The sequence below is a fragment of the Cydia fagiglandana genome, chromosome 19 (genome assembly GCF_963556715.1).
Source record: "Cydia fagiglandana chromosome 19, ilCydFagi1.1, whole genome shotgun sequence".
Taxonomy (NCBI): Eukaryota; Metazoa; Arthropoda; class Insecta; order Lepidoptera; family Tortricidae; genus Cydia; species Cydia fagiglandana.
Genome location: NC_085950.1, coordinates 4,043,864 through 4,071,574, shown reverse-complemented (window position 1 = coordinate 4,071,574; position 27,711 = coordinate 4,043,864). Strand labels below are relative to the sequence as shown.

At 41.9% G+C, this 27,711-nt stretch overlaps 1 protein-coding gene across 1 annotated transcript; it reads left to right on the top strand.

Annotated features, from left to right (window-relative positions):
- The first annotated feature begins 394 nt into the window (after positions 1-394).
- Positions 395-27,711, top strand: LOC134674158 (cilia- and flagella-associated protein 45). Its single transcript, XM_063532214.1, has 13 exons — positions 395-614; positions 8,364-8,559; positions 10,307-10,405; positions 11,221-11,323; positions 13,075-13,210; positions 13,631-13,766; positions 16,427-16,562; positions 17,433-17,611; positions 18,191-18,340; positions 21,014-21,118; positions 25,162-25,241; positions 26,436-26,532; positions 27,580-27,711. The coding sequence occupies exons 1-13, from the start codon at positions 517-519 to the stop codon at positions 27,670-27,672; spliced, it is 1,608 nt and encodes a 535-aa protein (XP_063388284.1). The 5' UTR covers positions 395-516; the 3' UTR covers positions 27,673-27,711.

Sequence of the window (27,711 nt, the reverse complement as noted above, 5' to 3'; positions counted from 1 at the left end):
AAAAGATTATAAGTGATAGAAAAAATTTAAATATAAAATTCACAAAAACGTATATTTCGCAGACTTTTTGAATACTTTAGAGACACATTGTTCTGTTTTTAATTAAATTTATCTACCATTTTTTTTCTAGGCAACACTAAGGTAGACTTCACGCAAAGACAATCATATTTTTTTTTATAAAGCCCTCTCCAGACTATGCGCGTGAATCGCGGGCGAAGCCGCGAACGCGAGTGTGGAGTCGATTTCGCTGTCCGCGAAAATCGACGCTACACTCGCGTTCGCGGCTTCGCGCCGCGATTCGCGCACGAGTGTGGAGGAGGCTTAACGATTAGACTTTTGAGGTGGAGGGGGTGGAGGTATATTTGAATGCGCCGTCTTATTTTAAGGTCGTCAAAGTGATCTATCAAACTATGTTTATTGCTAGGCAACTGGTTTCGATTTATTTACTAGAATTTACTACTCGGAAGGCGAACTACGCACATCTATTACTTATTTATATTTTCTAATAAATATACAATGGCGCCTCCTACGCCAAATCCGCACGACAGTATTCCTTACCATGTAATAAGAAGAGCAACGAAGAGAAGTGAACCAGGCTGCTACCAATTACATAGGTATTTCTAATTCTACGTTTGATTAGTACTTACCCTGTCACATTACCAAGTTGAAGGTTGATTCACATCCTACAGGGAATCTCCTTTTAGGAGCTTTGGGATAAACAAAAGTCGAAATAGTAGGATCTGGGCTATAACCGCGAAAATCGAAGTTCGCAAACTGTGGGCATTTTTCTCTGTCACTCTAATTACGCCTTCATTGGAGTAAAAGAGAAAGATCTCCGAAATTTGCGAATTTCGGTTTTGGCGGTAGCCCCTCTGGGCTATAACCGCGAAAATCGAAGTTCGCAAATTGCGGGGATTTTTCTCTGTCACTCTAATTACGCCTTCATTGGAGTAAAAGAGAAAGATCCCCGCAATGGTGTGGGATTCTACGTGAGGCGCGGAGTGCGCGTGCGAGTGCGCCCGCATCCGTGCTCAGCGCTCGAGCAACTATGGCTAGAGGTGTCGCTCCCGGGTTAGCAGAAGTTCTAAGGTCCTGTTTTCTAAGGGGACCTTGCATTTTGGAGACAAAGCAAACCGCTTGGAACAGGTGTTTCTGGGGGTGATCTGAGCCGATTAAGCCCGGTTGCCAAGAGGTTCCACCCAGCAGGTTGGCAGGGGAGGGGGGGCAAATGTGGCTCCGGCGCGCCTCACTCTAAGCTATATATCTGCATACATCTAGCAACTATATCAAGTTTGGTGTCTTTTTCGTGTAATTCGAGGATGAAGAATTCATTTCTGTGACTAAATTTTCACTCTTCCATACAAAAAAATCAAAAAAATCAAAAATTCCAAAAAAATCTTTTCACTTCTTTTTTCGAAAATCTTCTACAAAATTAAAACTATGAGGATTTGCTCTAGAAAAAAAATATCTGTGAATAGCCCAGTTATCCTACTATATAGAATAGTAAACTTGTTAAACATTTTTTTTTCATAACTCTGATAAAAAAAATGTTTTGTGTCGCGCGGCGTACCTGCATTGTAAGAGCGGTATGCAGCGTTTAGGATTTTTAAGTATGTTTCGATGGTTTCTGATAAGTTGTTATTCTTCTGGTTGTAGAAAATTACTTCTGGACGTGATATATATACAAATATAAATTAAACGTATAAATATAGATGTTGGGAAAACTTTCGCCAATAGAGTTATTATAAATGTGATAAAATTAACAAAGCAGATGTTTGATTAAAATGCGGGTTAAAATACGAGTAAGATATATATTGTTCGCAATTGCCACTACATGCCCATGGGTCCGTGCATTTTAGTTTTTTCTTAACGCAGTTGCACCTCCCTGCCCATTTTGTTTTGCAGCGGCAACGAATAAGCTCTAAACAAGCAGCAGCCGCCGCAGGTAGGCTTGTACATATGGGCTCCCAGTAACCATTTTGTTTGGACCAGCTCCAGTCAGCAGGACATGGAAGCTGTTGCTGAGGGGCTATAATCTGTCCCCAAACATAGCCTCCTTGGTAAACTGCACGGAGAAATATGTTTACGTGGGTAGGGCATCTTCCATTGGATGCAGATTCTCTAACTGAAGATTTTTTTTTGTAAAAAGTACTTTTCGGCACTCTTTTGCACTCGTACTTGTACCCGATGTACTCGTAAAATCAGTAACAAAATACTATGCATTTTGTTAAAATAACGTCTAGGGGCCAATTCACACCTCGTAATTCAAATCTGTCCATACTTACTATTGTAAGACTCTTACTTGCCATACAAGACAATAACAATTTTTATCAATATTGGCAATGCCTGCTCAATATTGCCTTGTTTGCCGTATTTAAACCCCTCCGTTACGGCAGGATATGCGCTCCAAGCTTGAAATACGCTTTTTTCCCTGTCCATACAAAAAAGAAACAGTGTCGCAACCTGAAAAGGTGTGGAAGAATGACAAGACTTCTGACCTTTCTGGTCCGGTAAAATAAATTATATATCTATGCGTTACAAATAAAATCATATATTTAAAGAAAGTTTGCAGCACTTGACCAATTGCCCTGGTGAGCTGTCTCGTATACTGCGGTGACATATTTATTTTATTTACAATTAATGGAGGATTGGCACAGGAAAGAATCACCTGTTCCTCTCGTGCCATGCTATTGCATTTCCTTAAGCTAACGTTTGTAGTTCTTCCATTAATTGTAAATAAAATAAATAAATATGTCACCGCAATAAGAGACAGGTCAACTGGGCTAATGGTCACGTGCTGCAAACTTTCTTTAAATATATGATTTTATTTGTAACTCATAGATATATGATTTATTTTACAGGACTAGAAAGGATAGTAGTCTTGCCATTCTTCCACACCTTTTCAGGCTACAACACAGTTTCTTTTGTGTGTGGAAAGGGAAAAAAAGCGTATTTCAAGCTTAAAGCGCATATCCTGCTGTAACGGAGGGCCTTCTTCTTCGTTACACTCTTGATAGAGTGGTCGTGGCCATTATGAAAACTTTTGAGCGACTCATTTAACGACACGTCGCCATTCCTCCCGTAGAGCTGCTTTCCGTAAGCATTCGCTTACTGTGACCGACACACTGATTTGGTTTGGTCAGTACATCTTATTAGAGATCTTCCCCTAGCCCTGTCACCTCCTACTCTTTCTTGCACAACTAGACGTTCTGTAGAGGTTCCGTCTCGACGAGACACGTGTCGAAAGAAGTTGAGTACCGAGTTTTGCCCGTAGAAAGCAACCGCTCTTTAATGCCAAGCTCCTCAATAATTGATGCTCAGTCCATGATATGCCCAGCATTCGTCTCCAGCACCACATCTCTAGTGCATTCACTTTCTGTTTTTCGGATGCCCTTAGTGTCCATGTGAGACATACAGCATACAGAAAAGTGGGAAATATGAGGGATCTGACAATCCTGGTTTTAGTGGTCCTTGTAATGTTCCGGAGGGATTTAAATACGGTAAACAAAACAACATTGAGCAGCCAATTTTGGAAAAAAATGTTATTGTCTTGTATGACAAATGACAAGTAAGAGTCTTACAATATTAAATCTGAACAGATTTGAATTACGAGATGTGAATTGGTCCTTAGACATTATTTTGATACTATGCATTGTGTTACAGTGTTCGGATCAGGTACAAGTACAAGTGTAAAAGAGTGCCGAAAAGTACTTTTTACAAAAAATAATCTTCAGTTAGAGAATCTGCCTCCAATGGAAGATGCGCTACCTACGTAAACATATTCTCCGTGCAGTTTACCAAGGAGGCTATGTTTGGGGACAGATTATAGCCCCTCAGCAACAGCTTCCATGTCCTGCTGACTGGAGCTGGTCCAAACAAAATGGTTATTGGGAGCCCATATGTACAAGCCTACCTGCGGCGGCTGCTGCTTGTTTAGAGCTTATTCGTTGCCGCTGCAAAACAAAATGCGCAGGGAGGTGCAACTGCGTTAAGAAAAAACTAAAATGCACGGACCCATGGGCATGTAGTGGCAATTGCGAACAATATATATCTTACTCGTATTTTAACCCGCATTTTAATCAAACATCTGCTTTGTTAATTTTATCACATTTATAATAACTCTATTGGCGAAAGTTTTCCCAACATCTATATTTATACATTTAATTTATATTTGTATATATATCACGTCCAGAAGTAATTTTCTACAACCAGAAGAATAACAACTTATCAGAAACCATCGAAACATACTTAAAAATCCTAAACGCTGCATACCGCTCTTACAATGCAGGTACGCCGCGCGACACAAAACATTTTTTTTATCAGAGTTATGAAAAAAAAATGTTTAACAAGTTTACTATTCTATATAGTAGGATAACTGGGCTATTCACAGGTATTTTTTTTCTAGAGCAAATCCTCATAGTTTTAATTTTGTAGAGGATTTTCGAAAAAAAAAGTGAAAAGATTTTTTTGGAATTTTTAATTTCTCGATTTTTTTGTATGGAAGAGTGAAAATTTAGTCACAGAAATGAATTCTTCATCCTCGAATTACACGAAAAAGACACCAAACTTGATATACTTGCTAGATGTATACAGATATATAGCTTAGAGTGAGGCGCGCCGGAGCCACTTTTGCCCCCCCTCCCCTGCCCACCTGCTGGGTGGAACCTCTTGGCAACCGGGCTTAATCGGCTCAGATCATCCCCAGGAACACCTGTTCCAAGCGGTTTGCTTTGTCTCCAAAATGCAAGGTGGTGGACCTTAGAACCCCAGCTAGGTGGCGTACGTATAGCCGTTTGCTCAGCCTACAGGCCTGAAGCGCTATCTGTGGCAAATGCTATTGAATCACTAAACGAATCTGCAAGTGCCTTTGCTCATTGTAACCATGTTTTTATTCTAACCGATTTTAATGTAGATTTACTACATCCAGAGAAAAAATCCGTTTCTGAACTGTTGACTTTTCTTTCCCAGCTAAACTTACAACAGATAGTGCAGGAGCCCACTCGTATAACTGACCACTCTGCTACACTTCTGGACCTAATTATTACGGACTCCGCTAACTTGTGCCAAAGGGTCAATGTCTACCATAATCCTTGTTTGAGCGATCATGCTCTGATTATTTCTGAATTTACCATTAAAAAACCGAAAGAGACTAAGCGTTTTATCGATTATAGACCTTTAAATAAGATTAATGATTTAGAGTTTAATTCTGATCTTAAGATTTTGCCTTGGACTGATGTATTGAAATGTGTTGACGTTAATGCTATGGTTAATTGTTTTTATGACTTGCTGCATAAATTATTTGATAAACATGCGCCGATTAAAAGAGTCCGTGTGAGAGAAAAACCGCGACCATGGCTCACAGATAACGTTAAGCTTATGATGTCCCTTCGGAACAAAGCATTGATGAGAGCTAACTCTACCGGCGAGGAAACGCATCGTAATTACTATAGAGCTTTGCGTAATCTTACTAACTCGGCAATTGACAGCGAAAAAAAAGCATTTTTCGCACACTATGTTAATAATAATATAAAGACCCCAAATAAAATGTGGAGCTACCTAAAACGTTCTGCGGTACTTGGCACCAACGATGTCGGTATACCACATCACTTAAACAATCCAGACACCATTAATGATTCTTTTCTTGATATACCAGGTAATGGCCATACTGATCTAGATACGTATAACTACTTTATTAATAATAAATATGGAAGTAACGAATTTAACTTAACTGAATGTTCGGAAAATGAAATTTTGAAAATAATTGGATCTATACAAACAAATGCTTGTGGAGATGATTCAGTTTCAATTAAAATGTTACGAATGACCCTACCTATAACACTACCTATAATAACGGCCATCATTAATAATTCCATTTCGTCGAAATGTTTCCCTACAAAGTGGAAATTAGCGAAAGTAAAACCTCTGCCTAAAGGATCAAATGTAGAGTCGTATAAAGACCTCCGACCTATAAGTATCTTATCAGTTCTCTCTAAAATAGTGGAAAGAGCAGTTTGTGCGCAAATAACAAAATACTTAGAACATAACAACATTTTACCTAATATACAATCTGGGTTTCGAAACGGACATAGTACAACAACGGCTCTCGCGAAAGTCACAGATGATATATTATTAGCATCAGATGATGGAAAAAGTAGTATTTTAGTATTGTTAGATTTCTCAAGAGCTTTTGATTGCATCAATAAAGATCTTTTGTTGGCTAAAATGTCTTATTATGGCATTTCGTTTTCGGCACGAAAATGGTTTTACTCATACCTCTCAAATAGAGAACAGTTTGTCCTAACCGAAAATGAAGAGGGCCAAGAAGTACGATCCTCAGTAAAACCTGTAAATAGAGGAACGCCACAAGGGTCCATTCTAAGTCCAATTCTTTTTACTCTTTTTACAGCTGATCTCAGTAATAGACTAAAGCACTGTTCTATTCATTTATATGCAGATGATACGCAAGTTTACTTATCGTTTGATCCACAAGAGACAGCACAGGCAGTAGAACAAATTAACGAGGACTTAGATATTATATATCGGTGGGCAGTTAATAACAACTTAGTTCTTAACCCTACGAAATCCAAATTTTTAGTCATAGGAACCAAGCATCAGTGTGATCGTGTCGCAAGCCATAACCCTAATATAATCATTAACGGACAGGCGGTCGATAAAGTACACTCCGCGAAAAATTTGGGCCTGTTAGTTGACGAGGAATTGCGTTACATCGAGCACATCAATGCTAAAATTAGAAATGCGTTCTATAGACTGAAAATTCTATATGGCATAAGAAATCATTTAACTGAGCCAGTCAGGTTAATGTTGGTGGAATCACTTGTCCTGTCACAGTTCAATTACTGTGATGCAGTGTATGGACCAAGAATATTTGCCAAAACTGCCCAAGCTATACAAAGAGTACAGAATGCGTGCACACGATTCTGCTACTCGGTGCCGAAGAGAGCCCACATCTCACCGTATCTTAATGAGAACTGTATACTTAAAATGGCGGACAGAAGAGTATTGCACTTAGCCTGTCTTATAAAAAAAACTGTAACAACCAAGAAACCAGATTACCTTTATGAAAAAATTAACTGGTTAAAGGATGAGCACCATTTGAACACCCGCAGTAAAATACAAAATAAATTATCTTTACCGCACCACAAAACTGTTGGGTATAGAGGGAGCTTTAAATTCTCAGCAGCCAAAATTTGGAATGATCTGCCTCCACCTCTAAGAAATAATGTGTCCCAAAATACTTTTAAAACTAAACTGAAATCTATATTACTCTATAAACAGAAGAATACTTAAGCACCCTTGAAACACCTATTGAACAGTACCTAGTAAATTTTCATGTCTTGCCCTGCCTAGCTAATAGTTTTATTATTATTTTTTCCCCCGCCTTTTTTTTTTCTCATGCCATCGTCATTTGCCAATTAACTTAGATTTAGTTGTTATTAGTACTCAGATTTAATAAAACACTTGTTTTATTTTTTATTATATTTTAATGTCTTATATGTATAATTAGGGGTGAACTGAAAACCAGCGCTGTGACAGCTAGTCTGTAACAACAAATGCTGAGTCCATCCCTATTGTCACACTATTGGTTGTTATGTGTAAGTTTTATAACATAAGAACGATTAATGTCAATCTATGTTAATTTCATTGTTGCTGGTTCAACACGTACTTATTGTTCAACATGTGAATTTTTTTGTTTGTTTTGTTTTTATCGTCTTAGTTTTCTTGTATGTGTGTGGCAATAAATAATTCTTATTCTTATTCTTATTCAATTTGCGAATTTCGGTTTTCGCGGTAACACTGATTTAAACTTTTACGATTGTTAAACGTAATTAAATTGCACAACGATTTTAAGATTTACCTCCAACGTTTCGAGGAAGGCGTTGTCCCCGTGGTCTTGGACAAACATGCGAACTTAAATACGCGATTAAGTCCCGTTGTGCAATTCAATAATTTATGCACATGCGAGCGATGACGAACTATTTATTTTAAAAGAAATTTCGATATTGGCCTTTCGCGGTTAGTACGCCCGCAGTTCGAATGTCCAATTATTAAGTTGTATCCAGACGAGACAATTTTTCGCCAATCTGATGAAATTCACCGATCGAACAGGGCCGTGCGGACGCAAATCCCAATTTGATTCCCCGATCACATTAGCAGGTTCGGACACAAAAATGCAAATTTTCATAGTAGAATGCAAATTGGTGATTTAATTTGTGTACGTGTGGACGCTAGATGAGATTGACCAATTATTTTGCTGAACAAATCGACTGATTTCGTCAGTCCCCCCCTTAATCTGTGAATCACAATCCTTCTCAGAAAGTTTTTTTCCTTGCGAAATCTTTCAGACCCTCCCAATGCCGTCTCAAGTTTCCAATAACCAAGCGCCCCATCCACAAATGCGAGTTACCCCGCCGCGAGGTCGTTATGGCCCCGCAGTTGGGCGAGACCCATAGGAAGCTAGAAGTGCCAAGGGGAGAGAAGAACTACTATCCTGCTGTTATGCCTAAGAGCGAGTTTGAGCGGCTGAAAGAGCAGGCTAGGGTATGTATTGCTAATTGCTATCTCTCTTCTATCCGGATCTTGACGAAGTTAGAAGTACCAAGGGGAGAGAAGAACTACTATCCTGCTGTTATGCCTAAGAGCGAGTTTGAGCGGCTGAAAGAGCAGGCTAGGGTATGTATTGCTAATTGCTATCTCTCTTCTATCCGGATCTTGACGAAGTTAGAAGTACCAAGGGGAGAGAAGAACTACTATCCTGCTGTTATGTCTAAGAGCGAGTTTGAGCGGCTGAAAGAGCAGGCTAGGGTATGTATTGCTAATTGCTATCTCTCTTCTATCCGAATCTTGACGAAGTTAGAAGTACCAAGGGGAGAGAAGAACTACTATCCTGCTGTTATGCCTAAGAGCGAGTTTGAGAGGCTGAAAGAGCAGGCTAGGGTATGTATTGCTTTCTCTCTTCTAACCGGAGCTTGAACAATCCTTCTGTTATGCCTAAGAGCGAGTTTGAGCGGCTAAAAGAGCAGGCTAGGGTATGTATTGCTAATTGCTATCTCTCTTCTATCCGGAGTTTGACGAAGTTAGAAGTACCAAGGGGAGAGAAGAACTATTATCCTGCTGTTAGGCCTATGAGCGAGTTAGAGCGACTTAAAGAGCAGGTTAAGGTATTGCTATATCTCTTCTACACATTATGTACTTACCGGCGGTGAGAGGCAAGGAAATTAGAAGACTCTTATCAGAAGTTCGGCGAATGGACGTTAATTTCAACCCCAGCGTTCTTAACGCGCTGATCCAACAACATAACAAAACAAAACCTAAATAAAACTGAATAAAACCCAAATCTTCTTCCTCGCGCTGTCCCGGCATTTTGCCACTGCTCGGGAGCCTGGGGTCCGCTTGAAAACTAATCCCGAGAAATTGGCGTAGGCACTAATGTTTTTACGAAAGCGACTGCCATCTGACCTTCCAACCCAGAGGTTAGGCCTTGGATATTAGGCTAGGCATAGGATTAGTCCGGTTTCCTCACAATATTTTCCTTCACCGAAAAGCGACTGGTAAATATCAAATGATATTTCGTACATAAGTTCCGAAAAACTCATTAGTACGAGCCGGGGTTTGACTCAGCGACCTCCGGATTGAAAGACGTTTGGCTTGAGAGGATCCTAGCAGGTGGTTTCGATGATAATAAGACAAGCCTTGAAGATTATCGTGTATTGCATGATGTGGGCGGATTACATGTACATATGACTTACATCTTAACGTAGGTACAGGTACAGTTACAGCGAGTCTAGGTTCTATATGGTTACTATCCGGTGGCAGAGCAGAAAGAGGGGCAGAGCGAATGGTGTCTGAGTTTATATATGGTAATCGCTGAGTGAACGGGATATGTCATTCGCCCTCGCCTGACCAATCAGCGACCCGGTCTTCGAGTGAAGGCCGGGTCAATGCAGCCAATATTAACATTCTAATTAAGGGCTAGTGAGGCGGTGCGACGCCACAGACCCATGCTCATACCGCGAGGCCACCAGTGCCAGTGGCGGTTTTGCCCTAAGGCCAAGTAGGCCCGGGCCTAGGGCGGCAAGATATTAGGGGCGGCAAATTGTGACAAAAATTCGCTGATGATAACAAGAATCAAAATGTACTTAGTCAATATGATGGGTGCTGTGCTGAGAAAGGGGCGGCTGCAGGGCCTTGGGCCTAGGGTGGCAAAGACTGCAAATCCGCCACTGACCAGCGCTTCGTAAATAAATAAAATATAAAAATAAAACCTGAATAAGATTTTTTTCCTCAGGTGCTGACGCAAGAGGAGCAGATCGCGGCCATGCACGCCCAGGAAGCCGCCACCCAGAAGGCGGCAAAGGAGTCCGAGATGCGGAAACGGATGTTAAAGGTATTGCCAGTTGCACCAACCACAAGTAGCAGACTGAGGAACGCCAGTCGGTTTTCGGTCGCTATGAACTCCATTGACATAGATATCTAGGGACTGACTTTATGGGCAATAATAATGAGGCATGACAGGGGCCAGTACAGCGGTGTGACACAGCGGTATCGGCGACATCTTGAGAATATGGAACAGAGGCAACAGTTGATAGATATAATGGGACAGTTGTTAGAGAAGCTGAGTTGAGTTGAGTGTAGCGACACCGCGATTGGTTGATGATTTCGCATTCGCATCACGCGCGCGATTAGTTGATGAGTTCGCATCACGCGCGCTATTCGCGATAATCCCTAGATATCTATGTCAATGTTCCTTTAAAAAAACCGGGCAAGTGCGAGTCGGACTCGCGCACGAAGGGTTCCGTACCATAATGTAAAAAAAAAAGGAAAAAAAATCGGTCACCCATCCAAGTACTGACCACTCCCGACGTTGCTTAACTTTGGTCAAAAATCACGTTTGTTGTATGGGAGCCCCATTTAAATCTTTATTTTATTCTGTTTTTAGTATTTGTTGTTATAGCGGCAACAGAAATACATCATCTGTGAAAATTTCAACTGTCTAGCTATCACGGTTCGTGAGATACAGCCTGGTGACAGACGGACGGACGGACGGACGGACGGACAGCGAAGTCTTAGTAATAGGGTCCCGTTTTACCCTTTGGGTACGGAACCCTAAAAAGAGATACCGTCAACTGGGGTGAATAGGGATGAAAATTGAATGAGATCGTTTAATCGGAGACCAAGTCTGACTGATGTTCTGGTTCACAGGAGAACCTGAAGCCTCAGCCCGGGGCGGAGGCAGCGTCTGGGCAGGCGGATCCAGAGTTGGAGGGACCGGACCAGGCGGCTCACACCCTCACTAGGAACGAGAGTAAGTTCCTTACCTATCTATTTAAGGGTGTCATTCTGAATCCCTAACAACGTTTGTCCTAAAGCCACTTGCCCTAACTGGTTTGTCCTAATGGGCACATGCCCTAACAATAAATTGTCATAACGATTATTTTCCATTATGTAAGGTTCTGAAAAATGGTTAGATTTTAGAACTTGCTGCCACAAAAGTAGCTTAGGTTAGGGTTAGAACTGCGACCCTCGGACCCTAGAAAAAAAGGAAATATGCTTAATAACATTAGGATAAATAATCAATAATTAGGGACACCAAAATTAGGGATTTTAGTGTTAGGACAACTGCAGATCATTATGACATTTATGACAAACAATATTAGGGAATGCAAAGATAGGAGAAAAGACTTTAGGGATTCAGATATAGATCCTCTATTTAACTCGTAATCTATTGTTCATAAAGATACTCATTGGTATGAGTCGGGGTTCGAACTCACGGTTTTCGCTTTGAAAGGCAGCTTTACAGCGAGTCCACCAACTCTTTCAGCTCCAATGTACGAGATATTTGATATTTACCAGTTACTCCTTGGAGTCTTTGGTGTAGGAAAACACCGCGAAGAAACAAGATAAATCCTATAATCTGTATCTTTAGGTATAACATAAACAATTTGTACATTTTCGGGTAGTTATAACATTACACCAACCAAATACAAAACCGCCTTAATCAGTCACTGAACGACCTGACTTTAACCTACATTATTTGATCATGTAATGTTTTCATTTTTCATCTACCCTCAACTGGCTCAAAGAGCCATCTGAGGTAGCGATGTGACGAGTCCACTTTTTTTCGATTCGAATCATTCGAATCGATTCGGCCACTGATCCGAGATGAAATTCGAACTGACTCGACTCGACGGTTTGCGTGGTTCGCGACAAGGTCACGGGCCGCGGAGCCGCAAACGAGTCAAGCGGCAGTTGTTGTAAACAGAACCTTCAGGACACCGGATTAAGGTTTATTTTTCAATGGCCATACTACCAGTGAACTCGACTCGGGATGGCGAATCAAGCGGCAGTTGTTGTAAAAAGAACCTTCGGGCTACAGAATTAAGGTTTATTTTTGAATGGTCATAGTACCAGTCAACTCGGATTGAAACGGCGAATCAAGCGGCAGTTGTTGTAAAAAGAACCTTCGGGCTATCGACTTAAGGTTTATTTTTGAATGGCCTTAGCGTAGCGTTGACTCGGCTCGGAGAGTTGGTGAATTGGCGATTCATTCGCCGAGTCAGCGGATCGGATACCAAGTTACCAGTCAGTTTAATGGCCGAGTTGATTCGGATTGCCAATAGTCTTGATTCGAATCAACTCATCTGTAGGTTGATTCGGATTATTCGAATCAGATAACTCGACTCGCCCATCGCTTGAGGGTAGATTTTGTTTACTTTTATTTAAGTACCTAAAGGGGTATCCAGACGGCACTGATGAAATTAATCGATTTGTTCAGGAAAATAATTGGTCAATCTCATCTAGCGTCCACATGTACACAAATTAAATCACCAATTTGCATTCTACTATGAAAATTGGCATTTTTGTGTCCGCACCTGCTGATGTGATCGGGGAATCAAATTGGTATTTGCGTCCACACGGCCCTGTTCGATCGGAGAATTTCATCAGATTGGCGAAAAATTGCCTCGTCTGGATACAGCTTAAAGATACAGAGTATAATAAGACCTACCATAAGTCCTTGGCCTTCACTTCTACCATAATTTTCTTTATCCGTTACAGTCCTAAGAGCGGACAACATGCAGGGCCCGCGTCTGTGCAACCGCGTCATCTTGGCGTCCAAATGCCACGCCATACGCGACGCGCAGATTGTTGAGAAGGAGCTCATTAAGAAGGAGCTCATGGAGGAAGAGAGACGGTAGGTGGGAAAGAGGGAACTAACCGTCCTGGTAGCATATGAAGTTTACTGTCTGGTTCTACTAGCCGGATACTCACCCTAGACTCCTAAGGCCCCAGTACACAGTGGGTTACGATGGGCCATGCCAAGCCACTGCCATGGACGACTGTGTGAACACCATAGGCCGTGGCCTGTGCGTAGCGTGCTACGCCAAGATTCCTTTGGGTATCAAAAAAAAACCATACCAACCACGATAGACAACTGATGGCGCCAGTCCTCTGACATTGCCTTCTGTACACAATGGCGATGGCTTGTCATGGACTTTCCATGACGCTCTAAGCAAACTAGGCGGCACTGATCATGTCACAAGTACCAGTGCACTTCATCATACTATAAATAGGCTGAGAGCACTAGACCCTAAAGCTGAAATTGTTCTGTCAGGCTAGACGCCATAATGGAGGAGAACCGACAGGCGGCCGTGGCGCGCGCCGAGGCGGAGGAGGAGCGCCGCCTCGGGCTCCGCCTGCAGAACCTCACGGCGCTCAAGGAACAGATCTTCTCACACGAGTTTGCTAAGGTAGTGCGAAACTCCTGACTTCGGCCAAACTCTGCTCCGCTCGGCTCAGCATTGCTCCGAGCAATTATTAGCCCACATTCGCACGGGAGCTTTATCAACGCGCGTTAAAAAAGCGTTTGAATGACACAAATGGATAACCATGTATGTTTTTACACGACAGCGGTGACGCTTTTTATCAAGCGTTGTTGGATTTTCGACTTTAAGCCTTGGTCGTTAAATCGAATTTAGAGTGCGGACAGATTCAAGCGCTATTTTTAACGCGCGTTGAAAAAGCTCACGTGCGATAGGAGACCCAATGTCCCATTCACTTGGGGTCGCACTGTGGGCTAAACAGAAGTTTTTATTGATTGAAATAAGTTTCGCCCAGCATTGCTAGTAACATATAGCCCCCTCCAGACTATGCGCGTGAATCGCGGGCGAAGCCGCGAACGCGAGTGTGGAGTCGATTTTCGCAGACAGCGAAATCGACTCCACACTTCGCGTTCGCGGCTTCGCCCGCGATTCACGCGCATAGTCTGGAGGGGGCCTATGAATATCAAAATGATATTTCGTACATCGCAAAAACTCATTGGTACGAGCCGGGGTTTGAGCCCGCGACCTCCGGATTGAAAGTGGCACGCTCTTAGAGGCTATTCATAAATTACGTCATTTCAAATTTAATTTTTAGATGATTTTAGGTGGGGGGGGTCTTTACTCTCTCTTCTCTCTCACCGTTCGGTTTCCATACGGAATGACAGGTGTGAACGAGACGTCGCTTTACAAATGCACAGCACTGTCTCCCTTGCACACATCATTCCGTACGGAAAATTCCGGCATTAAGGCGTATCCCGATCAAGGCCTGTTCACTTCTTAAGAAAGTTATGTCCCCAAATAATTGCGCATGTGTGCGCCTGTAGCTTCTATGTGTGCGTTGGCCTCCGAGAAAAAGTTGCGAGTAATAAAAATAAAAACATTTTTCTACAGCAACATTGCTCCCAACTCTGATTTAAATTATCACGAATTTTATACACAATTAATCATAAAACGGGACTTAAAACGCTTAAAACTTAATTACACGCGATTAAGTTTTATAATGAATATTTGCTTCCAACTGTCTTTATCAATATTCATAAAATATATGGAGGGTAGGTACGTCTACCCACCATAATAAAAAACTATATTTGTCAATGACTGTCCAACTGCTGTGGTGAAAGTTCATAACGAAAATTTTATTTATTAAATCTTTAAATAATAAATACAACGTAGCGGTACAACCACTTAAGACTGTAAGTCTGTACCTACATAGATTACAGCAATGCACATAGAAAATGTGCTAAATGCGGAGCAACGGCTGTTGAAGCAGCCAGAGTGAAATTTATACAGCTTTAGTGGGTTCAGAAGGAACCGAGTCATAACGCATCTGGAAAGCATATTAATTAACCGTGAAGAAATGTATGAATGAATACAAGTTAGAAATCTGTGTAAAATGCCGTGTGTAAAGTGTAGTTTATCTGTGTGTAAAGTGTAATAGGTAGGAATGCCTAATGTTATTTGTATAATACTGAAAACTTTGTGAATGCGCTTTATTATAAATAAAATAAAATAAAAATCATTTATTTCGGACCACAAAAATCCATAACAAAAAGGTTAGTCGAACGTGTACATGCAGGAACTTGTTTAAGACTATGTTAGTACTTACTCAAACTTATTAGGTATCTAACTACTACATTTCATAAGGAGCTAAGGAACGGTGCAAGTTCGACCAGTGCTGCATATAGCGACTATCGGGCCTACCCGCTATCACACTCAGGATACTGTTGCTACTGTCAAGCACTCTGCGACGCGTCGCGGCGGCACGCTTTCTTATTGTAGCAGAGAAACTTATTAATGTCTATGTGTTTGTTAAGTTGTCAGGGTTTAATTTTCAGTGTATATTTCTATATGTAAAACATAATACAATGTTATAAACATAAATATGCCTTTTATTTAAATCAATAGATAATACCACAAACAAGGGGTAATATTTGCATCTTTCATATATTTCGTGATATGAAGATAACAAATATGTTTATCAACATAATTACTATATACCTATAATACCAATACCCGCCAGGCTAAACCGGTTGTCAACTTTAGTTCCATTGGTACACATCGAGGGCGCCAGTAGTATAAACGTATAAACGGTTGGGGACATTTTTTTGTATGGAGTTACCGTTCTTCTCCTAGTGAGTATTATATTCTTTGATCCCGATTAGTCAATTTTTCGCCAATCTGATTCAATTGCCCGATCTAATCAGGATGTGCGGACGCAAGAATACCAATTTGTGAGGCCAGTATTTTCGTTCTGGGGCATTTTTCAATTTAGAGGGCTCTAATATCACCATGAATCTAAAATTGGAGATTGACGCCAATTTTATTTCTGATCAAATCGACCGATTTTATCAGTCCCGTCTGGATACCTCTTTACTCTCTGTCACCGTATAAAGGCCGAGCCACACCGGCTGCGTGTGCGTGACGTGCACGTGCGCGTGCGGCGTTGTAGTATACAGATCCTTATGAGAGATGGCACACCGCTTGCGTGACGTGTGCGTGTGCGGCTCCAACATTTTAGCGCACGCACACGCGCACGTCACGCACACGCAAGCCGGTGTGGCTCGGCCTTAAAACCTCAACATTGACAGGTGATGGAAGCGGAGCGCATAGAAGAGGAGAGCATCCGCGTGAACCAGTCCAACATCGCGATGCAGATCGATGAGGCACAGAAGCTGAAGGAGAAACAGACCCGGCAGCGGATGCTCAAGGAAATGCTCGACCAAGGTAGGGCTAGTGGCTACCGTTGTCCACACTGTTAACTCTGTACCTACATCGGCGGACTTTACTTTCCAAAAGGGCCCCAAATCAGGGGTGCGAAGCTCCTGACTTCGGCCTAACTCGGCTCAGCATTGCTCCGAGCAATTATTAGGGTTGGCACCACTTGACTTCCTTTTGCGTGCACGACCACAGATAAGATAATCACTTGAATTTTGACAACCCTAATTGGCCGAAAGGGATAGTGCCATGTATTAGAAAGGGATAGCATGATTCGACCCTGAACCGCTGTCAAACTTCGGTTTTGTAGGAAGCTTCCTTTCTGTACGGTAGTACTATTATTTATTCTGTGCCCAAATTCTTATATGCCCAGGGGCCCCAGCATAGTTTAAGACGGCCCCAGGGTTGCCAACTCCAATTTTTTTTACCTCTGAGCTCAACATAAAAACCCCTTTAGGTTGTACTATTTTTTTGGAAAACCCACTAAATAAAATATAAAAGAAATTATTATAGATTTTCCAAATTTAGAACATTATTATGATTTTCAACCGGTTCGACATTTTAATGATCATACATATGAACGTTATACATAGATGGTCAAGAAAATCTCGTCAGTAGAAAAAGAAAAAAATCAAATTTTATATGAGACGATATCCCTTCGCGCCTAAATTTTTTCAAATTTGCCGCACTTTCCTACTCTAAAAAAAAACCCTATAAAAACCACTAAAAATATTTAGCCCCTAAAAAAACCCCTAGCTGGTTTATTTCCCCCTAAATTTAGTGGTAAAACCACTAAGTTGGCATCCTTGGACGGCCCTGATCGCAGATCTGTTTTGTCAAGTCGGTTCTTTCTAAAAACAGTTATTTCTTGTGTCGCAGGCAACGCCGAGCTGCTCTACTTCAAGCAGCTGCAGATGGAAGAGGAACGAATAAACGACCTCCGCGTGGCCAACTTCCTGAAGCAGAAGCAGGAGCGCGAGTCCAGGAACCGCGCGGAGGCCGAGGCCATCAAGGCCGCCAAGCAGAAGGGCATCGACCACATCTCTAAAGCCCAGAAAGTAAGGTTATCTTAAAGTTCGTTTTTTTTAGGAACTTCAAAGAAGGTAAGCGATCTTGACACGTCTTTTAATTGAAAAACGCTTTTTCACCTCAGCAGTTCGAACAAGGGTACTTAGCTTCTTAAAAATAGTGAGCAAAATGCGATTTTGCTCACTGAGTCATTTTGTCTCACTCAGTGAGCAAAATCGCATTTTGCTGACTGAGTGAGACAAAATGAGTGAGCAAAATCGCATTTTTCTCACTGAGTGAGACAAAATGTCATTCAAGTGACCTTTATAGTCAAATGTCATTTCAACATGCAGGGTCTAATACAAGTTCGATATACTTGGGTTCTATTATCTCTGTCATGTTCTCACTGCTTAGGGTGAAAAATTTTGTGTACTACACGAGATCAAAGTCATTTACATCTCGTGCGCTTTTGAATCCCTTACTACGCTCAAGATTCTATATATTATAGAATCTTTCGCTTGCACGGGACTCAAAATAAGCACTCGAAGAAATATCAAACTTTGATCTCTTGTTGTACAAATAACTATTAAAAAATCAATAACTATTACTTATCTGTATTTTGTTCCTAGGCCGAACAAGAGCTGAAAGAGGAACTGGAGCGCATCCGCAACCTGAAGATACAGGAGGACGTAGAGAGAGAGTACCGACGGAAAGAGAGGGACAACGCCATACGGCGGAACAGAGAGATGAAGAATCTGCACGAGGCGCGCGAGCAACAGGTGAGATAAGAGATAGAGACAACGCTATAAGGCGGAACAGAGATGAAGGAAGAGTTGGAGAGCATCCGCAACCTGAAGATACAGGAGGACGTAGAGAGAGAGTACCGACGGAAAGAGAGGGACAACGCTATACGGCGGAACAGAGAGATGAAGAATCTGCACGAGGCGCGCGAGCAACAGGTGAGATAAGAGATAGAGACAACGCTATAAGGCGGAACAGAGATGAAGGAAGAGTTGGAGAGCATCCGCAACCTGAAGATACAGGAGGACGTAGAGAGAGAGTACCGACGGAAAGAGAGGGACAACGCTATACGGCGGAACAGAGAGATGAAGAATCTGCACGAGGCGCGCGAGCAACAGGTGAGATAAGAGATAGAGACAACGCTATAAGGCGGAACAGAGATGAAGGAAGAGTTGGAGAGCATCCGCAACCTGAAGATACAGGAGGACGTAGAGAGAGAGTACCGACGGAAAGAGAGGGACAACGCTATACGGCGGAACAGAGAGATGAAGAATCTGCACGAGGCGCGCGAGCAACAGGTGAGATGTAAGATAAGAGAGAGACAACGCGATACGGCGGAACAGAGATGAAGGAAGAGTTGGAGAGCATCCGCAACCTGAAGATACAGGAGGACGTAGAGAGAGAGTACCGACGGAAAGAGAGGGACAACGCTATACGGCGGAACAGAGAGATGAAGAATCTGCACGAGGCGCGCGAGCAACAGGTGAGATAAGAGATAGAGACAACGCTATAAGGCGGAACAGAGATGAAGGAAGAGTTGGAGAGCATCCGCAACCTGAAGATACAGGAGGACGTAGAGAGAGAGTACCGACGGAAAGAGAGGGACAACGCTATACGGCGGAACAGAGAGATGAAGAATCTGCACGAGGCGCGCGAGCAACAGGTGAGATAAGAGATAGAGACAACGCTATAAGGCGGAACAGAGATGAAGGAAGAGTTGGAGAGCATCCGCAACCTGAAGATACAGGAGGACGTAGAGAGAGAGTACCGACGGAAAGAGAGGGACAACGCTATACGGCGGAACAGAGAGATGAAGAATCTGCACGAGGCGCGCGAGCAACAGGTGAGATAAGAGATAGAGACAACGCTATAAGGCGGAACAGAGATGAAGGAAGAGTTGGAGAGCATCCGCAACCTGAAGATACAGGAGGACGTAGAGAGAGAGTACCGACGGAAAGAGAGGGACAACGCTATACGGCGGAACAGAGAGATGAAGAATCTGCACGAGGCGCGCGAGCAACAGGTGAGATAAGAGATAGAGACAACGCTATAAGGCGGAACAGAGATGAAGGAAGAGTTGGAGAGCATCCGCAACCTGAAGATACAGGAGGACGTAGAGAGAGAGTACCGACGGAAAGAGAGGGACAACGCTATACGGCGGAACAGAGAGATGAAGAATCTGCACGAGGCGCGCGAGCAACAGGTGAGATGAGAGATAGAGACAACGCTATACGGCGGAACAGAGAGATGAAGAATCTGCACGAGGTGCGCGAGCAACAGGTGAGATGCAGAAGTTAGAGCGGGACAGACGAACGGAGGGAGAGAGACAACGCTATACGGCAGTATCGAGTACCTGCTATTGTGATTCTAAACTCTATTATTTAAGCGGTAAATTTGTTATCTGTATGGAATCTTTTGTTGTTATTGCTTTATGGCTCCTCTACACGATGGGCCAGCGCCGGCCACTATAAGGGACGCAGCCATGCGGTAGAATGAGATAGCAATATCACTTGCTCCCTCTAACGCATAAATGCGTCCCTTGGAGTGGCCGGCGTTGGCCCATCGTGTAGAGGAGCCATTATTCTGCACACGTAATTACGTATTTTGTTGTTATTGCTTTATGGCTCCTCTACACGATGGGCCAGCGCCGGCCACTCCAAGGGACGCAGCCATGCGGTAGAATGAGATAGCAATATCACTTGCTCCCTCTAACGCATAAATGCGTCCCTTGGAGTGGTCGGCGGTGGCCCATCGTGTAGAGGAGACATTATTCTGCACACGTAATTAGCGGTTTGGTTTAAAGCCTCCTCCACACTCGTGCGCGAATCGCGGCGCGAAGCCGCGAACGCGAGTGTGGCGTCGATTTTCGCAGACAGTATCGCATAGTCTGGAGGGGGCTTAACAAAAGGTAACAATGCCATTCGTCGGCAGGTCTCAAGTGGATTAGGGCATTTTAAAAAACCGTACGACTATAATAGGGTCCCGTTTTTACCCTTTATGTACGGAACCCGTAAAATCGGCCCCGGTGTCAATAAATCCGTGGTCAGGCGCGGCTTACTCCGCGATTTCGTCGCTTTGCTACAGGTAGCTAAAAGTACATCCGTTCCACACCAATTTTGGTGGCTAGCCATAAGCCGCGCGTGGCGCTGTCGCCACCTAGCGGCCATATCTGTGCTGATCGTAACAGACGCGTTTTGTTAGAGAGTGAGTCTTCTGTACCTAGTACTATTATTTATTCTGTGGTGCGGACAGCAGTGACATGGCAGTTTGTTCAAAAGAATATCTTGGTTATATTTGACAACCGGTCTGGCCTAGTGGGTGCCTAGCCTAGTGACCCTGCCTGTGAAGTTGATGGTTCAAGCGCTTTTTTAACGCGCGTTGAAAAAGCTCTCGTGCGAATGGGTGCTAAATCCGTGGTGTAATGTTTCCAGATCCAGGACATCCACCGCATGATCGCGCGCGAGATCGCCAAGGACGAGCAGAGCTTCAACAACGCGGCGCGCCAGAACGAGGAGTTCCTGCAGAAGGAGAAGGAGGTACCATCCTCCTGCCAATATTCTCCTACTATACCCATCGTCCTGGCAATATTCTCCTACTATACCCATCGTCCTGGTAATATTCTCCTACTATACACGGTGTAACATGAGGAAAACGAATAATTTTAAAGCAGGCCACTGACGAGCCTTCCAAATGGATGCCGTTACAATGGATTCATCCAAATGGACGGCATCCTAATATTAAACATTGTACGTTTTTGACATTCACGGACCGATTTTGGATTGCAGCCACGCTATTTGGACTGTTGGAAGGCTCGTCAGTGGCCACCTTAACAGCGTATTCCTGAGCGGCTACTGCGAAAACCGAAATTCGCAAATTGCGGGGATCTTTCTCTTTTACTCCAATGATGGCGTAATTAGAGTGACAGAGAAAAATCCCCGCAAATGACGAGTTTCGGTATTGGCGGTAGCCCTACTGATCATATTTAGAGACAAAAATGTCCTATAAACTTTTTTGAAAGTCGCCTAGTTTCAGAGATAATATTAATTAAAAAAAAACATTTTTTTATTGTTACATAGTGTAAAAGGCCTTTTAGACGGTGATGTTGCTGCTATGCGACGTAGTCTAAATATCCTCATTGATAGATGTCAAAAAGTGACAAGTAACACTTTGCAAAAAGATTGTACAAAAAAAAATGAAAAAATCAATTCAATAACATTTATTTTTTACCCTTTCGGCGGTATGGCGGCCAAGGCCTATTGACTTCCTTGGAATGACGTGACCCTTCATAAATTGTACATGTGTGCTCCGTTTCTAGAGCTGTATTGCCAGTAATTACCATAAAAATATTTTACTACAGCAACATTGGTAGAACTGGCTTTGTCTATACGATTTCTAGGAACAAATCCAATTATTTTATCAAATATATTTTATGAAGTAGTCAAAGTCATATGTAAATTATTATTTATTTTTTGAAATATGTAAATTATTATCTATTTCAGTTTGTCTTTGTCTATGTTCATAAAATCTATGAAGGGTAGACGTGCCTCTACCCTCCTTGATAAAATTAAAAAAAAAATCTTTGTCAATAGGCCTCTTTGATAGGCCTTGATTTGAGTCTGGCCGGTAACAACATAGACAAGACAAAAGTCTGTAATGTCAATGCTGTCATTTAAGTCATTTAACGCCAAAAATATAAATTTTCATATAAAACGATTTATTCACTTGAAATATATTTATTTACCTATTAATTTAAAAATAAAAACTATTCATATGTACGAGCAACATATCTAAATGCGTCTTCGCACAGACTTAGTTAAATTTAAACCGTTGTCGCTCTTCCTTCCTTGCTGTATTATGTATCCGGCAATGGCGACTTCATCAACAATTCTTATCCGGATTATGAAAAGCCCTAATGTGTGTGTGGAAACCGTTGTAGTAAACCAGAAACAGCGATAATTTCAAGGTAAGAAATATATCAATCTTTAAATAAAAATGAGCGTACTAATTACCAAATTCAAATATAATAATTTAATCTTACTATCCCCGTAAGTCCCGCGGACACTATATCGCGTCCGAAATTATAATCTAAATTCATCATAGATGTAAAACCTCTCATTGGTTACGAGTAAGCTGGTAAATTTAGACCTTTGGAATTAGCGACGTTAGTAATTAGGAAGTTAGATTATATTGTTTAATTTGTGACTATTTTGTTTTAGAAAGTGAATCATGGCTTGAGCGTGAGATAATAATATAATCCTGGCCCGTCATAATATGATTTCTTGGAAAAAGCTCAAAGGGCACGTATCTGCTGCATATACAGACTAGTTTTCCGGTGACCAAGAACGCTGCGTGGAGCTGTGGAGCAGAAATGTCCGATAACCGGATAGATGTAATAACAACTTGTAACCATTTGCCATATCAATGTATGTATTCATATGTATTGCTCCTAACATATATACACTAATCCTAATAGGAATGAAAATATTTATATCTTAATAATACGTAACTTTTTGTAACCTTTTATATTTGACGAATTTTTAAATATAGTACCTAATCATTATCTTATAACGTATTTCTTTATTTAGTTGTGATATGCTAATTTAAGAGCCCAACAACGTGCACACTAGCACCACTGCTAAAATAAATAATCGTGATTATTTAAGTTAAATTTAAATTTTACAGGTATTTAAAAAAGTGGCCGCTACTGACTGTATTGTGTATTTAAGTACCTTTTGAATACATCAAACTAGTTTTTATGTTGCTGGATTCGTCAATCTATGAGCTCATAACAAAAATGGCCGCTTTAGTTTTGAACGGGTAGGTTGACGAATCCAGTAACATAAAAATTAGTTTAATGTATTCAGCAGTGGCGCTAGTGTGCATGTTGATGGGCTCTTAAATACCTGACCCCAACAAAAAATAAAATAATACAAAAAGAAATTCCCTCTCCGGGATTCGAACCCAGGACCAGGACCAAATGCGCCAGACTATCTTAGATCCAAATTTCATTTTATTACCGCCCGAGCAGGTTGCACCCTTCGTGAGTCCCGCAGTCTCAAGCTTTCTTTTCCTTCTCATCGTACCGGTTTTATCTCTAACTCCTTCACCGTTCAGGCGATCCGGCTTTGGAATGATCTCCCACTCAATATCAGACAGGCTCAAACCAAGCTTTCGTTTAAGCGCATGTTACGTAAGCATTTCTTCGACAAACTCACTGGTTAATTGTCCATCGTAGGCATAGTATTCTTTGCACTGGGTACATAAAGTAATATATATGTAAGTTTATTTAATTATAGTATGTATATGTAAGTTTATTTTCGTTAGTATGTATTATATATCGCTATTTTTTTATGTCTTAAGTTACCTATTCTGCGTTTTTTTTTGTTTAATGCCTGCACCTACTACTGTTTCTGTTTAGCCTGGTGGTTGACTGGTAGAGAATGCCTTTAGGCATTAAGTCCGCCATTTGTACTTTATTTGTTATATTGTGCAATAAAGATTAAAATAAATAAAATAAATAACCCAGGACCATTAGCTTCCTGAACTGGATTACTGCCAATACCCGCTAGGGGCGCTAGGCTAAACGGGTTGTCAATTCTAATTACAATGGTATCCTACCGAGCGCTAGTAGTATAAACGAACTTTTGAAGGGGACATTTTTTTGTATGGAGTTATCGTTCTTCTCCTAGTGAGTATTATATTCTTTGATGGCGGCCATTTGGAACCGTCCGAAGAGTATGGCATGGTGATGTCCATGAATGGCTGCTCGACGATGATCACCTGTGCAAAAATTAGCTTGGCACAAATGATTGAATTGTTTTTTTTTTAATTAATGTGTTCGCCTCAGTATGGCGGGCTGTAAGTCACACCGGAGAAGTATGGCATTACGCTACCGCCTACTTCTTTTTTATGGACTATCGGAAAATACGAGGATTTTTGTGGAACAAATCGTTCGACACTCGTATTTTATCCGACACGTTCGACTAACGCCCACGCGATTGGGCCGCCGGTACTATGACCATCATTTTTCCTTTCTTCATTACGTACTTAGACCCCTGACGAACCGCCATACTGTACAAATGACCCAGTAAAATGTGTCACTGTCTTCCGGTCTAAAATCTTTAAATTGGAGATTGGAGCCATTTTCATTTCTGATCAAATCGGTCGATTTGATCGTCCCGTCTGGATACCGCTTTAGGTATTTAAATAAAATAAACAAAGTCTACCCTCAAATGGCTCCTTAACCCAGTTGAGGGTAGATGAAAACATTACACGATCAAATAATGTAGGTTAAAGTCAGGTCGTTCGGTGACTGATCCAGGCGGTTTTGTATTTGTTTGGTTAACCAATAAATGTTATAACCAGAGCTCGGATAGGGTGAGCTATTTGCCTTATAATTTGACATGTCTTATGTCATATATAAGGCAAATAGCTCACCCTATCCGAGCTCTGGTTATAACTACCCGAAAATGTACAAATTATTTGTTTACTTTTATTTAAACAGCTAAAAATACAGACTATAGCCTAGGGTATAATTAAAAGGAAGATAATTTAATACCGATATAAAAACTTGTTACAGCTCGATAACAAACGCAAGGCGCGTATCGAGAATCATCGCCAAGCGATTATGAAGCAAATCAACGACAAAGAGCGCGCCAGGTAACAATATAAAGCCCCCTCCAGACTATGCGCGTGAATCGCGGGCGAAGCCGCGAACGCGAGTGTGGAGTTGATTTCGCTATCCGCGAAAATCGACGCCACACTCGCGTTCGCGGCTTCGAGCCGCGATTCGCGCACGAGTGTGGAGGAGGCTTAATACAATACAAACACTCTTTTCACCACACCAGCTCGGAAAGGCTTACTTTCCACTTCAAAAACTGATAGCAAAGTGCAACTCGGCAAAGTGTAATTCACATGTGAGGCAAAGTAATCAAATGCAAATTTTGAGTTGTTTTCTTATGTTTGCTGGTAGAATTGACTTTTAAATGATGATTTTGGATGATAACTATTTAATGACATTCATTTGGATTTGATTTTGTTTGATATTTATATTAGTATTTATTTGAACAAGTTAACACATATCAGTGAAATAATAATGATCGAATTCAAATGGCGTGGCGTTCTAACAGTTTTAATGTTCTGCCGAAAGTCGAAAGATGGCAGTAAAATGTACTGTAGCTACATAATTGAAGGGAGGTTTACAAAAACAACATAACTGCTTAGAGCGGTCGACACTTTTTTTAAGAACATTGTTAAGAGCCAACGGGGGTGGTAATTTCTCCATACAAACGTACTCGACTGTTTCCTCCGTGGGTTTTGATGTTAGAGCAATGACTTTTTCAACACAGATTAATATTGTCAATATCTGTGTCGGACCGTTTTGCTTTTTTTGGTATTTTTGTTTTTCAAGGCGCTAGAGCCCTTCAAAAATGGCCAAAATGACCTAATTGACTATGCCGCAATGAGAGGCGTAGTTTTCAAAACTGATATCAATTAGCCAAAAAAACAAAAAGGTCCGACACAGATAAATTCATAATCATTTAGATTTCCAAATTTGGTTACGATTGGTTAAGTTTTGGAGGAGGAAACAGTCGAGTACGAACCATCGACTTTTGACAGTTTTACGCAGGATTTTTCGCCTTGTCCTTATCGCACTAGTTTTAGGAGCCGCTTCCGTTAGCGAGACGGGTATATTTACCTAAAATATTTAAAACTCCTGTTTCGTCTTAATCGTTTGAGGTGTCAACCAGTGTAGTCAGTTATGTTGTTATGTGAACATCCATTCAATTTACCATGACAGTGACTCTCCATTTCAAATTGTCTTTGGTAAAGTTATGTTATGTATATATCCAGGGCTGAGCTGCGTGAGAAGATCCACAACGAGGGCGTAGCCCTAAGGCTGGAGCAGGAGCAGCAGGACAAGTACGAGCGCAGGGTCATGAAGGAGAAGGTGAGACCTTTGAACTATTGGACCGCGAGCTAGGAACAGGATCCATGACCAATCGGTGTCGACGTCAGCTGCCGCTCCGTTGGTATATCCATGCGAAAGTGGCTGTCTGTGTGTTACTTCCTTACTTCTTCACGCTTACAGCGCTGAACGGAGTTAGTTTAACCTTTTGGACGCCAATGACCGATATATATTATCCGCACCGCAGGTTCAACGCCAACTGATTAACCGGTCACAGACCACAGATCAACATAGACCTACATGCATATGCATTAAGTTCAATTTCAGTTTTGATACTTCGGTGACGTGGCGTCCGAGTGACAGTTTTTGTATTTGACACGGCGTCGAAAAGGTTAATCGTGATCCCGAGGACTCTGGCTAAAGTTGATATCAATATCAAGTGGCACAAGTTATTGGAACTTTTCTTTATATAGTTAGACCAAGAAGTCTGCAGCGATTTTGATAGCCCACGCAGTGCAAGTGTTATTTTAAACGTCAAACTTCTATGACATTCATCATCATCATATCAGCCAGAGGAAGTCCACTGCTGGACATAGGCCTCCCCCAAAGAGTGCCAACGACCGGCCTTGCGCCACCCGCATCCAGCTATGACATTATGACGTAACAATAACACTTGCACTGCGGGGGCTATCAAAATCACTGCAGACTTTTCTTGGTCTAACCACGTCTAACTCTAGGGAGAGTGCATGAATTATGGCGGTACATTTACAATATTAAAATCACATTTACAATCGGGTCTATAGGGAGCAGCACAGGAGCCGACAGATTTTTGGTGCGAGACGTAATTGTGTGTGTGATGTGTGTGTGCTTCCGATCTAGCCCACAAGATGGCAGAACAAGAAACGAACGAGAACGGTAGATGGCAGCACTTGCTTTGGCTATGTACCTGTTTATGTTTCCTATCAGGCCACAAGATGGCAGACCCTCCAACGCGCACGGACCCTTCAACTTCAACTTTTTTACTTTTTTAACAGGCAACAAACAGTCATATGTTTTCAATTTAAACCTATTATGAAACCCCGTTTGCAGGTGGCCGCCATGAGGCAGCAGAAGGTCGCAGAGAAATACGTCAAGGAGGTCGAACAGACCCTCGGCCACTACGGATACAAGGAACTCAGCTAAAACACCACCGATATTACGACAATTTCAGTTTCAATACAA

Coding starts and splice junctions, on each gene's coding strand:
- LOC134674158 (XM_063532214.1), top strand. CDS start 517: ATGGCGCCTCCTACGCCAAATCCGCACGACAGTATTCCTTACCATGTA. Junction 10,406..11,220: donor TGCGGAAACGGATGTTAAAG/GTATTGCCAGTT, acceptor TCTGGTTCACAG/GAGAACCTGAAGCCTCAGCC. Junction 13,767..16,426: donor TCTCACACGAGTTTGCTAAG/GTAGTGCGAAAC, acceptor CAACATTGACAG/GTGATGGAAGCGGAGCGCAT.